Raw genomic sequence first — 15,703 nt, 5'->3', positions numbered from 1 at the left:
CGCTAAGCGTGTTTATGTTCATTTCTTTTAATTTCCCAGGTATTAGCTGCAGCCTATAGGATATGAGGCTAGTCAGTGCTATGCTGTAAGCGTCAGCCCCAATCTGGTTTTCCATAAGCGTGCCCATAATAGGAGCATGTCGACTTATTATCTTAATGAGTTTTTACCAAATTTATTAGATCATGCTGCTAAAGTATTTGAATTAAAGTTGCGCAAGCGTAAAAGATACTCGCCGCCTACCTACTACAGAATTTGTAGGAGGTCTGATGACATCACGTGGGAGTCTCACAGACACTCCCCTACCCTCCCCCTCCCCGGGACAAATAAATCCATGCCGTTCGTGACGTCGCGTCACCTGACGAAGGTATGGTCAACGCCGAAACGCGTCGTGACGTCAGACGGCATCCCCGCGACCTGACTCCACACACCGCATCCAGCTCCACGCCATCTACATCGGTCCCCGCAGCTCTGGCCAAGCGCGGCTGACAGGAGAGGATTGCCGGCAGGCCTAACAGGCGCTCGAACTCTACTATACACTGTGAGTGTATTTTTAAGCGTGTCTTTTTTAAAGTAAAAAATTTATTGCACCAGCGGTGCGCTCCTGTCTTCTTGCCTTTTTTAAATAGATCCACTGGAGCCACCCAGTCATTGGAGCAGCACCCACCCATCCCTTCCAGTCCATCAGCGTGTTCAGACAGCGCAGTGTTTTTCTTTGCTGTGTCCTCAAATTAAGGCCCGCAGGCCGAATGTGACCCCCTGAGGCTTACACACACACACACACACTCACTCACTCACTCACTCACTCACTCACTCACTCACTCGTTGGTTTCCATTCAAATTCCACATCAGGTGACACTGTTGTCCAATTGGACTGCAGGCTGTCACCTGGGTATGCTTCACTGTCTGGCCCACAAAGACTTCGACATCATTTTATGTATACTCCGGTCCCCCAGCAGTCTGAAGTATGTTGACCCAGCCCTCGATCCAAAACGTTTGGGGACCCCTGCTCTAGCAGATTGTCAGCCTATGAGGAGCAGCAGAGGAAGAGCAAGAAGAAAGACAAATGAGTAAAGCAGCCGAGTTCAGTACAAATTGGAGGGGTTCCAGTCTCTTGGTAGGATGCAAAGCAGTACTGTAAATATCAATAGTCCAGATGAGATCTTAAACGAGCATGCACTAACATTTTAGTAGTGCCATGGGTAAGAAAAGATCAGATGCGAGATATGTTTTTGAGTTGGAGATGACAGGAGCTGGTTAGAGTGTTAATGTGAGGAATACATGAGAGAGAGGAATCAATTATTACCCCTTAGCCACATGCTTAAAGAGACTCCGTAACAAAAATTGCATCCTGTTTTTTATCATCCTACAAGTTCCAAAAGCTATTCTAATCTGTTCTGGCTTACTGCAGCACTTTCTGCTATCACCATCTCTGTAATAAATCAACTTATCTCTCTCTTGTCAGACTTGTCAGGCCTGTGTCTGGAAGGCTGCCAAGTTCTTCAGTGTTGTGGTTCTGTGATGCATCTCCCCCATCCAGGCCCCTCTCTGCACACTGCCTGTGTATTATTTAGATTAGAGCAGCTTCTCTCTTATCTTTTACAAGCTGGATAAATCCTCCTCTGAGCTGGCTGGGCTTTCACATACAGAGGCATTACATACAGGCAGAGCTGTCTGCACTCTGCAGGAAGAAACAGCCTGACACTTCAGTGGAAGATAGCTGCAGGGGGAAAGAAACACACAAATGATCTCTTGAGATTCAAAAGGAAGGCTGTATACAGCCTGCTTGTGCATAGATGTATTTTCTATGTGTGGACATACTGTACATCAATCTACTTCCTGTTTTGGTGGCCATTTTGTTTGTTTATAAACAAACTTTTTAAAACTGTTTTAACCACTTTTAATGCGGCGAGGAGCGGCAAAATTGTGACAGAGGGTAATAGGAGATGTCCCCTAACGCACTGGTATGTTTACTTTTGTGCGATTTTAACAATACAGATTCTCTTTAAAGAGACACTGAAGCGAAAAAAAATGATATTATGATTTGTATGTGTAGTACAGCTAAGAAATAAAACATTAAGATCAGATACATCAGTCTAATTGTTTCCAGTACAGGAAGAGTTGAGAAACTCCAGTTGTTATCTCTATGCAAAAAAGCTATTAAGCTCTCTGACTAACTTAGTCGTGGAGAGGGCTGTTATCTGACTTTTATTATCTCAACTGTAATTGAACTGTTTACTTTTCCTCTGCTAGAGGAGAGTTCATTACTTCACAGACTGCTCTGAAACACTCATTTTGAATGCTGAGTGTTGTGTAGTCTGCACATATTATAGAATGATGCAATGTTAGAAAAAACACTATATACCTGAAAATAAAAATATGAGAATATTTTCTTTGCTGCTAATCTTCTAGTAATTATTCATAGTACACAACCAATTCATTATATCATATATTTTTTTTCGCTTCAGTGTCTCTTTAAGGAGCACTATGCAAGATTGGTTGGCAGCTACTGGATTTGTTTAGGCCTATATCACTTAACATTGCTGTGAAGCGGAAATATGCATAGTCATCACATTTTCTACACAATCCTACTCTTTAGTGATATAGCACTTTTGACTTTCACAGAACTCAAAGCACATGACACCTCTCAGATCAGCAATTACTGGCAGGGTAGATTGTGCTACAGAGGAAAAAGCTATAAACAGGTGGCCTTTGCTATATTGTGTGAAACACCTCAAAGTATGTCTACTCTATAGCAATCACTCAAGCCTTTCTACTCATCATTCAGTCACTAACGATTGTTTCAGACAATAAAGTCTAAATTATGTATTTAGCTGAAAAGTAAACAAATATGTTATCCTTTGCTTTAAATGCAGAGCTGTGGAGTCAGTACATAAATTCATCAACTCGGCTTATGGTACCTCAGACCCCTCTTTTCTTTATTATCTTAACATACATGGTTGAGTTACATTATTATACTGCTAATATCTGGGAACAACCATCTCTTACAGCACAAATGGAATCCAGATACTGAGGAATTGACTGCATAAGGTTCTGGATAGTTGATAGAGGTATATTAAACTATGTAGACTGCATTGCTTTATCTTGTGCAGCTTGAGAAAGGTCTATTGACCAAAACAGTGCTGCTGTCGCTGTTGATGATATCTGTATGCTACTTTTTATCCAATAAAGAGCTTTAATACAACGGATGGTGCTGACTTGACTGTGAAGGACTGCATTGCTTCCGACAGTTGATAAAAGATGCATTGTGGTGTACTCAGTTGTTAAACTTGTTGATCGTGGTGGTCAAAAATGTTATCCATTAGGTTAAAGTCTGGGGAATTCAGAGGCCAGAGAGCTGAGCTCAGAATGTGACTCATCAGAATAGGCAACCCTCTGCCAGTTGCTGCATGCTCAGTGTACTTTCTCTTGTATATATTGCAGCCATTTTTGTGACAAAACCTTGTGAGCATGGGTGCAATCACAAGGTCTCTACTCTGGAGCTTTATTCAAAGCAGCTCACTGCACCATTTTTACGACACACTGGTTAATAGAGAACGATGAGCTTATTCGCTATCAGCTGATTATCTGCATGGTGCTAGGTGATTAAATAGGCACATCTGTCGTATCTATATGTACCGGATTAGAGTTATTTTGAATTAACTGAGCTATAGTAATCTGAACATATAAAAATGCACCTGGTGATTTTTTTGCTCTGCCTTCAACAAGGCATTTTCGCCCACAGCACTGCCGCATACTGGATGTTTTTCCCTTTTCACACCATTCTTTGTAAACCGTAGAAATGGTTGTGCGTGAAAATCCCAGTAACTGAGCAGATTGTGAGATACTTAGACCGGCCCATCTGGAACCAACATCCATGCCACGCTCAAAATTGCTTAAATCACCTTTCTTTCCCATTCTGACATTCAGTTTGGAGTTCAGGAGATTGACTTGACCAGGACCACACCCCCTAAATGCATTGAAGCAACTGTCATGTGATTGGTTGATAATTGCATTAATGAGAAATTGAACAGGTGCTTCTAATAATCCTTTACGTGAGTGTATATAGAATATACCTACAAAACTACAGAGATGCAAACATTGGTGATACCATTTAGGCATACAACATGGTATTGCACTATGGATATTCTAGATAAACTAGGTCCACTTAAAGCAAACCTGAACTGAAATTTAGAAGTCAAAATAAACACACACACAACCTATATACCTCCTACTTATCAATCTCTTTCTCCTATACTGCACCCAGTTTGTTCACTGTGATCAATGGAATTCTCCATCCTCCATTTTAAAAATGGCGTTGACCCTGTAACAGTTTCCGGGTCAGCACACTGTTAAACTGTAATATCGTCCATATGAGCCATAAGGAAACATGGACATTACCTTGCACATCAGTTGTCCTTTCAATTGTAACTGACAGCAAATGATATATTTAAGTTCTGACAAAATCTTGTACAAAATCATTGTTAGAAGCAAATGGTGAGTTTCTGAGAGGAATTGATGGTGAGCTAAATTTGCTGGCACATTGTGATTATTTTAAATAATTTTACTCTGTTCAGATTCAGACTGTTAAGCATTGTACACGAAAGCAAAGAAGCCACAATGCTCTAGTTGCCTTACCTTTGTAAAAGTGAGTAACCACTGTATTTGGAAATTGCAAATAATAATTTGTATAATGTATAAAAGAAAGAATCACTCAAAGTAAATATTCAATGTAACTAGCAGGATATGGAAAAAAAAAACATCCAAGTGAATCCAACAAGTGTCACTCTGGTATATACAATAGAAATCATAGTAATCACTTTGCTATGAACAAAAAAAAAAGTCCAAACCGCACAATCTTGCATTGGAGCAATGTGGGTACAGAAAGAGTAGCAAACAAGGGCTGTCCCTGGTGTCCATAGTGGGTGTTTTGTGTTGCCGTATTGCATATAAGCATGTACCTATGTTGGCGCTTTATAAATCAATAATAATAATACCTGGTGGATTACAGTCACAGCAGTCTGGAAGGAGCACCTGTCTACTTTACCCTCCAACGAAGGTCCTGGTTCCGAAACGGCGCTGTCAGGGTAATGGACTATGTAGTCAACCTACGACACTTTTTTGCTACTCATGCTGCTCCCACATTGTTCCAATTCAAAACTATGCGGTTTGGACTTCTTCTTTTTGTAATTACCTACTTAAACAGCTGATTTGTTCATAGCAAAGGAATTACTATAAATCTTATTGTATACACAAGAGTGTCACTTCTGTAATTACTTGGATGCAATTTTTTTTTTTTTTTGCATATCCTGCTTGTTAAATGAATATTCACTTTGTGTGATTCTTTGAAACTCAAATGTGTTGCATACTTGTACTGGTAAATCTTTACATATACACGTTATAAGTTCACCCTCAGAGGCCACATTTTTTTAATTCAGCTACTGAAAGACTTAAGATATTTAAAGATAGAACAATGCTTGGCACTGCTGAAAGTGTTTATTGCCAAAGCTTTGAAAAACATTACATCCATATAACAATGAACATTGCATGTAGGATGATACGTATCGCATCTGGCAGTGAACGGGTGGCAGTGGGTGCCATTGGGTGCACGGCCTGATGACCTTTTCGCTTTTACAAGCTTTCTCTGAGGTTCTGATGTGCGCATGTTTGCTAAATACAAACAGGCTTAATAAGCATCTGACCAGGGAGGCGCTTCCTGGGTAAAGTTCAAAGACCCGTCACTTCCAATCCATACGTATTGGGGGCGTAATCAACTTGAAGGGTATTCCTCAAGCTGGCCTTAATTAGCTAATCACAGCGGCCCAAAATCGGTTTAAGTGGTGCGTCGGTGGTAATGGATGCAAAAATGATTCATCCAAATACAAATGTTAATAGTTGCTTGCAAAAAAGGGAAAGAATGGGAAGGCCGGGAAGGGAAAGAAAAAAAAATGTACGTAGAAGTGCAGTGCTACACAAAAATAAAGTGAAAAATAAGAAAAAGGAGCACTGTCTCAATAATAAAGGGAGGTCATGCGAGTGCATTAAGCACACATGAGGTGGGAGGGTATAGACGAGGGACGGCTACCAAGAAGGAGCAAAAAGTCCCCAAAATGTATAGAAGGGAGACCAAGCCGGGGAGGGGGGCGAATAAGAGCAGAGAAGTGGATGCAAAGGACAACGCGATGCAGCCAAAGGAGCAAGAATTTTGATTATAAATAATAGTAAAATGTTTCTGTACCGTGTTAGCCAAACAAACTATGTAGAGGTAGAAAAGGGGACTAGATCCCAGAAAGCTTGCATAATTTAACTTTTATCAGTTAGCCATTAAAAGGTATTACTTTTACAAGACTTTGTTTTTTTCTACCTACATGGTATAAATAATATAAATACAAAAAGACCACAATTAGTCAACATCACTGTTTTTGTAATCAAAAAGAAATAACACACACGGGTGGTAAAGATAAGATAGACCATCAGGGTGGTCGGAAACATCCACATCCGCCTCGGGTGTGTCCAGCAGGCAGGGGCAGCTGGGGCTAAAACCAACAAAAAAAGATGAAGGGGAGCCTCAAAGCATTTGACCATAGTTCCAACAGCTGCTTCGCATGATAAATACAAAGATATTAGTACTGACAGAAGACCAGGTAAGTATAGAACCATATAGAAGTATAGCTACCGCAATACTCCACTAACAGCCGCTGCTATGAATCTTGATGAATCCGTCTTATTCTCATTGTTTTGGTTAATCGTTAATGAATGATGATTGCACAGACAAACTGATCAGCTACCTGCCAAGCAGCATGTTCTGTTCCCTAGAGGTAGGTGAGGAAACATTGAGCATGAGGTGTCTAATGCTAGGTACACACAATACAATTTTCTGTCAGATTGACTATTTCCAACCGGTCCAATTTGATTTCCGACCGATTTTCCATTTACTTGTATGGAAAATCAATCGGAAATCCGATCGGACCAGTTGGAAATGGTCGATCTGACAGTAAATCTGGCAGAAAATTGTATTGTGTGTACCTAGCGTTAAACACAGTGTAGGTGGGCACTTCAATGAAGATTGAACAGAGAATTTACAACTTGCTGGATTGCTGAAGAGGAAGAAACTGACAATCCATGGAGTCTCTCTTCATAGCATAATGGTAAGATGGCATCTCAGTTTCCCAAATAAAAATTACTAATTTTAATTCTTTTCACGTGTCATTTTAGGATATTGAGCATGTTTTGATGAGAGGAGTAAATTAATTTAAATTGAAGGTACAACATAACAAAGGCCTGTGAATACTTTCTGATTCCACTGTATATCCATCCGGACCCTTTAGTTAGATTTTAGGGTTATGAATGTGCAAGTGGATGGATAGCAAACCCACATATTTCCTGTGCAAAGAATTGCTGAGACCAGGCAACCCAAATGCGCCTCTCATGCCCAGATGCACGTGGAGCAAAGGATTTGCAATTTCAAAGCATCTGAATTTGATGCATATTTTTACATTTAGTATCCTAGTTACAGCCTCAGAAACACTTTTTATACCTATATATTGGTATGTTACCCTGCCGCCCAGTTATGTTTAGCCTAGGCTTGCCTTCTGCCCTAGAGCACCCAGGCATTCCTGCTCACTACACTGGGGGAAAATAAACATCTCACAGTGATGCACCTTGCCAGAAGTAATGCTAAATCTTAGATTGCCCAGCAAGCTCATGGTGAACCAGAACTCCTAGTAGTGTGTAAACTTCTGTTTTGCTAAATTTTATTAATGTACATCAGGATCAGGTAAGATTTTACAGCAGCAACATTTTTACAAATGAATATTGCAAAAATAAGCAGTTTTATTCATTTTTTATTTAGTAAAGCTCCACTGTACTGAAAGTGATTTGTCTTCTGTCTAAGTTGGTAAGATGTCTTCTCACTTCTATGGCCCAGACCAGTGCACACCAAAAACCTCTGGCAGATCTGCAAAACGCTAGAGGTTTTTGAAGCAGATTTCAGAGCGATTCTAGGCATGTTTAGAGACATTTTCTAAACATGCCTAGTGTTTTTTGGAGCAGATTTGTGTAGCAGATTGCAAATATTGTTACAGTAACAATAGTAACAAAAACGACTGGAACGCCTGGACGTTTTTCAGAGATGTTTTGCACTTTCCTATACTTTAACACTGAGGCAGCGACGCCTCAGAAATCTAAAAAATGCTGCAGCCCCCGAGTTTGCATTTGTTGAAAAAACGACCCGCTCTGGTGTGCACCATCCCATTCACTTTCATTAGCCAAGCTGTTTTCCCCCTGCAAGTGTTTTAAAAAAAAAACTCTTCCGAACCGCTCTGGTGTGCGCCAGCCCTATGAGAGTATCTTGAAGGTGGCCTAAGAGAGAAGTCCTGACATGCAGGAAGTAGGTTAAAGCAAACCTGAACCCTGATATAAAAGGGAAAAAAAAGAGAGAGAGAGAAGGGTCTACCTCAGTACAGGGAAGTCTCTGGATGCTTCAGAAGTTTCCCCATCCTCCTCAACCCCCTGCACTGCTGGCCACGACCTTCTTGTTCTTCAGGGCCACACTCCCCATGTACGAGCGTGGGCAGTACAGCGCATGTGTGAGCGCGGGCCGCACCTGTGCAGTAGCACAAAGCCCCCCATGCATGGAGAAAAAAAAAAACATTCACAGGTGGCTTCATGCTATTTTGTAGGCGTAGCCCATACTCGCACATGCTCAGTACCGGCCACACTAGAACATGGAGGGAAGCACGGCCACGAGCAACGTATTCAACAGTAATGTTGAAATATGTTTAGAGGGACCCAGCGCTAAACCTGAGGGGTATAAGCAGATTAGGGAAGCCTCTGGACTATTTAGAGATTTCCCTCTACTGAGGTAAGTATCATTTTTAGGTAAGTATCAGCTTTAAGTAAGTATCAGGTAAGTATTAGCTTTAAGTAGAAAGTACTTTAGCAAGAACACATGGAAGCAGGAAAAAAACTGATATCACTACTTTTCCTTAGCCTGTATACCACTAAAAAATGTTTCAATTCAAATACTGCATATTTTTATTTTTTCCTCATACCTTTGGAAAAAGAGTCATTCTTTGGTTTTCTTTGTTTTTGTTTTTTTTTCTAGTAATTGTATCTTCAAATTAGAAGACTGTATTTATTTTTGGAAATGGCAAACTCCTCCAAAGAGACATCGGAAAGAATATTACTGGAACCCTACAAATATTTACTTCAACTTCCAGGTGCTGTGTTCTATTTTAACTGTTTAAATGGAATATGTAAACTGTAGTGGTTAGTCAGGCATTTTAGTGAAATTTGAATTTTTGCAATGAGGATTAGTCTTCCAAAATACAGTTGGGTCCATAAATAGCAATCTGCCACATCAGTGGATTTACTGCAGCTTTTAAAGAGAATCTGTACTCTAAAATTCTTACAATAAAAAGCACACCATTCTATTCATTATGTTCTCCTGGGCCCCTCTGTGCTGTTCCTGCCACTCCCTGTTGCAATCCTTGCTTGTAATTGCCAGTTTTATGCAGTGTTTACAAACAAGAAATGGCATGTGATAGGCTGAGAGGAGCTCAGTCTTTGACTCATACAGAGCCTGCAGAGGGCCTGGAGATGGGGTGTATAGCTTCTATCCTATTACAAGCAGAGCAGCAGATTCCTGCCTGAGCCCGACAAAGCCGTCAGAGGAAAGAAGATTATATAACAGAGATAATACAGCCACTGTGCAACTAGGAAAGGCTGCAGTAAGACAGACCACATTAGAATAGGTATAGGAACTTATAGGATAGAAGAAATAAGGCTGAAAATTTTGTTAGAGTCTCTTTAAAGTGGGATGGAACTAGGTACATATAATATTACTGTGGCATACAGTTAGGCCCATAAATATCAGGGCTGTGGAGTCGGAGTCGTGGAGTCGGGCAATTTTGGGTGCCTAGAGTCGGAGTCGGGAAAAAATGCACTGACTCCGACTCCTAATGAATTTGTAACTGTAATTCAAATAGAAAATATGATAAAATGTTCTATTTCTCAGATAATAGTCATTAAAAATAATGTATATATATACAGTAATAGCTGTGCTTAGTCCACAAAAATGAAATAAACCAATCAAAATTAGTTACTTGTGCTGCTTCAATAAAGCAGTCCCCGTATTTTTAAGGTCAGATATACATATCTGATTGTGACTGTATATATGATGTGTACACAGGAATCTCTTATATATACTAAATAACATCTATGCTGTAAGAATAAAGCCTGATGTGTAGCTATGTCACTAATAGAGATGGTCAACGAGATGGAAATAATTCTGCATTGATGCTGATTTATGCAAATGTATGCACTCCCTTTGCTGATGAAATAAAATAATTTGATATGTTATTAAAATTTGGTTTGGTGACTACAAATTAAAGGGTAACTGAGACGGATGAAAAGTAAAGTTTTATACATACCTGGGGCTTCCTCCAGCCCCCTTCGGGCTAATCAGTCCCTCACTGTCCTCCACCACCCGGATCTTCTGCTATGAGTCCTGGTAATTCAGCCAGTCAGCGCTGTCCGGCCGCATGCCACTCCCACAGCCAGGAACATTCTGCACCTGCGCAATAGTGCTGCACAGGTGTAGTATGCTCCTGGCGGCGCAGTGTGTGCATGCGCACTACGCCTGACTGGCTCAAGTACCTGGACTCATAGCAGAAGATCCAGGTGGTGGAGGAGGACAACGAGGGACTGATTATCCTGAAGGCGGCTGGAGGAAGCCCCAGGTATGTATAAAACTTTAATTTCATCTGTCTCAGGTTTACTTTGTTACACAGTAGTACTATACTCTACATATGCACTCTCCACAGAGCTGCAGGGGATCCACTGAGAATGCTGTGCACATTGAACACAGAGGTGTTGTCTGTTTACAATCTCCTCATTCCCCTGCAGAGTACCTGCACATCATTCTTACATGTACCCACACTTACATTGCCTAGGGCCTGATAGATGTTCTTTGTTCCGGTTTGTACCTTTTACAAGTACTCTTACCAAGGGCTAGTTTTAGTCTAAAGGGAATAAATATAGTAGTCTACATATCCTTCTCACTTCAGTTGTCTTGTAAAATTCCTAAGCGTTGGCAGTTAAGAGACGAATTTCATGTTACATACTTTTTAATCAACAAAATTGTAATATGCAAATTAGAGGAGTCGGAGTCGGTGGAATCCTAAACTGAGGAGTCGGAGTCGGTGGATTTTTGGACCGACTCCACAGCCCTGATAAATATTTGGAAAGAGAAAACTTTTTTCTAATTTTGGTTCTGTACATTACCACAATGAATGTTAAATGAAACCACTCAGATGCAATTCAAGTGCAGACTTTCAGCTTTAATTCAATGGGGTGAACAAAATGATTGCTTAAAAATGTGAGGCAACTAAAGTATTTAATACAGTCCCTTCATTTCAGGCTCTCCAAAGTAACTGGACAATTGAGTCAAAGGCTATTTCATGGGCAGGTGTGGGCAAATCCGTCTTTATGTCATTATAATTAACCATTTTAGCCTATCTGTATGACTATAGTTGTCCAAATAGGAGCTGTGCTAGTCTATCTGGATGCGTATACTCGTGTTGCATGTGCGTGCTCCCGCTACTCATTCACGGTGGGATTTACATGGCAGCGATTGGTGAAGGGGAGTCAATCAAAGTGCCTAGAATGAATGGACATGAACCCAATCAGGGGCCAGGCTTATTTATAATAAGTAATGTAATGGTAACCCAGGATAGTGTTGGTAATGCCATCTTGTGGTGAAAAAGTAAAATTACATGCAAAATGCATTAAAATAAAATATTACTAAAATGAATCCCTTCTGAAGCCCCCTGCCCCATAATTGTCAAATAAAAACACTTGTATTAAAAAAAAAAAGTTAAAACATCGATATAGTTTCCTTAAAGTAAATAATGGACTTGATTGACAGCAGTGCTTCACGCAGGCGCAGTAATGATGACCTCAAGGTCGGCCTCTGCATTGGCGGGGACCCCGGGCTGGTGGCTGCAATCGGAGATGTGCCGTGGAACATGTCAGCTTCAAGGGGCTGGAGGAAGCCCCTGGTTGGTATATCATGGGGCAGGAAAATTTGCTTGATGTTTCCTTTAGACTCCGCTTTTTTAATATGTGTTTCATGAGGGTATATAACTGTTTTCAGCAAATAAGGGCTTGTAATTCTGGAGAAAAATAAAACACAAAACAGAAAAAATACACCATTATTTCCAAATAATATATTGTCACCATACATTGTTCTAGAAACATAATTTAATTGTTGTGATACCCAGGACAAATTGGCAAATAAAATGCGTGCATTTTATTTATGGTAGCTACAACTATAGGGGATGGAATTGGATAAATAGTGTAATTTTTTTATCTTTTTCCTTTCTGAAAACAAGTATCGCCCACAAAAAGCTTAATTTGTGGTGAAAAAAAATACAGATCATTCAGGTTTGAAAAGCAGTGATAAAGTTATGGCCAAATGAGTGGGAGGAAAGTGGCCTTGGCCGGAGGGTGGCTAAAGTGTACCTGAATTCTTGCACAGGACAGAAGGAAAACATATAGAAATGCACCCTGTATGTTTTTAGAGAGGTTAGCTGTTCTAATTCCCCCTCATCTGTGACTAATCACAAATTGCAATTTGTTCCCTCAGAGCTTGGTCAGCTGACTGCCACAGCAGAGAGCTAATTGGTAAACACAGGATGTTAACAATATGTCTGCTTCCATGAAAGCAGGAAGTAAACAAAATGCAGATTTCATGCAAGATATGCATCAGCTGTAACAAAGATTTTTTTTTAAAGGTTATTATGCTGTTGCATATCTTTTAGAGCAGAGAGGAAGTTCTGAGTTCATGTCTGCTTTAAGCCGATAAAAAGCCTGGAGTTGAATTGAGGTGTGGTGCTTGCATGTAAATTTTGCTGTAAACCGAAAACATGCAGTCAAAGAAGATTTCCATGCTGGTGAAAGAAGCGATCCTTAAAGGGAACCAGAGATGAACGTTTCACACAAAATAAACATATCAGTCGATAGCTTGTAAAGAATACATGCTCTACCTGATAATTTCGCCGCTCTGGTGTGCCTTTTTTAGCGGTTTTTTATCCATTATTGCTCCAGGAAAAATCAAATATGGCCGCCGGCTCATATCCCTTCTCCTTCCATGTTATGAGTTGTTCTGGATGTGCTGTCTAGGCTATATGAGACTATGCTGCTATCTAGGCTAAATGCAGCCTTTCATCTATGTGCTTTCATTTTGGTATGATGTACAGCTGCCTGTAGGAAGTGTCTCTCATAGGAATGAAACTGCAGTCATCATCAGTATCTAGTGCACACAGAGCGCACAGGGATCATATTGCAGCCACAGAGCTTCTCTCTCAGCAGGAGCAGCCCCTCCCATGTCATCACAGCTCTCAGTATGCAAAGCAGGAAATCTAAGCCAGGAGGGGGAAGGCTTGGGCTTGAAAAGACTCCACTGAAGAGTGACTCAGCTATAATGATTCCAGGTCAAACCTAGACTGAGCCAGTCGGGGATTCTTATCACAGCTGCTAATAGACTAATTAAGCAGATCACAATGAAACTAAAAGCAGGGTAGGTGTTTACTGTCATGTTCCCACTGATAAATGTAATAAAATACATGAGTGTGCTTCGTCTCTGGTTCTCTTTAAGCTGCGAAAACAGAAAAAACCCATCCGAGAAATTGCTGCTATATTAGGAGTGGCAAAATCTAAGGTTTGGTGCATTCTGATAGAAAGCAACCGCTGGTAAACTCAGCAACACAAAAAGACCTGGATGTCCATGGAAGACAACAGTGGTGAATAATCACAGAATAATTTCCATGGTGAAGAGAATCCCCTGCACAACAGCCAACCAAGTGAACTCTCCAGGAGTAGGCGTATCATCAAGTCTACCATAAAGAGACAACTGCCTGAAAGTAAATACAGAGGGTGCACTGCAAGGTGCAATTCACTCATAAGCCTCAAAAATAGAAAGGCTAGATTGGACTTTGCTAAAGATCATCTAAAAAAGCCAGCACAGTTTTAGAAAAAGCAGGAAAAGGTATTTATTTTTTTTACAAAACGTTGGTTTTTTTTCTACCTATAGAGAAAGCAGGAAAAACAGATTACAGCGCTCCTTTCAATTAACAATATTAAAAATTGGGCTGCAGGGAGAAAAAGCAGGAGAACCTTTTATCTTTCTTGGTAACAAACATATAACAGATGAAAAAATAACTCCTGCACATTCAGCAGATTATGCTTTCATAAATTAGTAATTAGCACACTCCATAAAACTTTAAAAAATGAGTAAGAATCCTCCAGTTGCAAGAGCCACCAAAATAAAACCTCTGTTCAAAACACAGCCATACCATACTTAGATCTTCCACATCACACACACTGCAAGCATAGGCAAACGCAGGGGGGGGATTACAGCGGCCCAGAATCCCCCCCCCCCCCTCAGACCAGGGCCGGTGCAGTGTCTGGGGACAGGCACAAGTTGAGACCCCAGAATATCTGCAGGCATCCTGCAGCTCACAGCGCTACCCCGTCTTTCCCTGCTACAGCTGACTTTGGATGGAGCAGCAGCATGTGTACAGAGCATGGAGCAGCTCTGGGGAACTTAACAGAGTCAGGTATAAGCACAGCCCTGTGCCCTGCTGTGTGAATGCTTCACTTTCTCTTTCATTACCAATGTCGGTTGTACTCATTATTATCTGTATTCAAACTGCTCCTGATCGATCCCATTGTTGGTTGGTCGGTCGCACAGGAAATTGCATTATGTGTACCCAGCATGATGTCCTACCATATTATTATACTGTATTGTGGGTGGGGGAGACCTTTCAGGAATCTCCACCCCCCTTGAAAATCCTGGGTTTGCCCCTGGCTAGATCTAGCATGGGTTGGACAGAAATAACAAGTTCCATTTGGCAGCTTCACCCTGCAGGGCTTGTTACAAGTCAAAGAATTACACCTTAATAAGGATCTCCATGCCACAATCTGCTAATCTTAATGTGAATCCAGAAGTAATGGAGTATTTCAATATGCTTCAAAATGGCTAGCTGTACAGTTTTTTTTCAGTGACCAATTTTAGCAACATTTCTGTGCAAGCATCAAGCTACATGTACTTGTGGGGGGCAGACTGGTAGCGAGCAAGTGTACCTCTGGTCATTACTTCTTTTATTTGCACATGCTTCAGTTCTGGGGCATTTAAGTCAAGCTTGCAAAAAATTTTTCCAGTTAAAGGGGAACTGAAGAGAGAGGTATATGGCGGCTGCCATGTTTATTTCCTTTTAAGCAATACCAGTTGCCTGGCAGCCCTGCTGATCCTCTGCTTCTAATACTATTAGCCATAGCCCCTGAACAAGCATGCAGCAGATCAGGGGTTTCAGACTTTAAAGTCAGATCTGACAAGACTAGCTGCATGCTTGTTTCTGGTGTTATTCAGATACTACTGCAGAGAAATAGACCAGCAGGGCTGCCAGGCAACTAGTATTGATTAAAAGGAAATAAATATGGCAGCCTCCGTATACCTCTTACTTCAGTTCCCCTTTAAGTGGAGCAGGGCCCCAAATATGAATGTTTTAGTACCTAGTGGAGAAACTCTATATCCCTACTTATTTATTTCCATGTGATTTTACAATTGTTGCTGCAGATCAGAGAAATGGCTGCTTTTTGTAATCTAACATTTTGTCTTCATGTCAGTCCTCTGTGTATACTG

General features: G+C 40.8%; 1 protein-coding gene across 2 annotated transcripts in view; it reads left to right on the top strand.

Annotated features, from left to right (window-relative positions):
• GGPS1 (geranylgeranyl diphosphate synthase 1) overlaps positions 1-15,703 on the top strand; it is a 57,027-nt gene that overhangs the window by 2,910 nt on the left and 38,414 nt on the right. The window contains exon 2 of one of the 2 annotated variants that reach the window (XM_068279524.1): positions 9,104-9,218. In XM_068279524.1, coding sequence (XP_068135625.1) covers positions 9,146-9,218 — 73 coding nt within the window. In that variant the 5' untranslated portion in view covers positions 9,104-9,145. Of the gene's footprint in view, positions 1-9,103; positions 9,219-15,703 lie in introns of those variants that run through there. The other variant, XM_068279525.1, reaches the window with a different exon arrangement.

Source organism: Hyperolius riggenbachi, chromosome 4, assembly GCF_040937935.1.
Source record: "Hyperolius riggenbachi isolate aHypRig1 chromosome 4, aHypRig1.pri, whole genome shotgun sequence".
Lineage (NCBI taxonomy): Eukaryota > Metazoa > Chordata > Amphibia > Anura > Hyperoliidae > Hyperolius > Hyperolius riggenbachi.
Note: the sequence above shows the minus strand (reverse complement) of the source record. Positions and strands in the feature narration are given on the sequence as shown.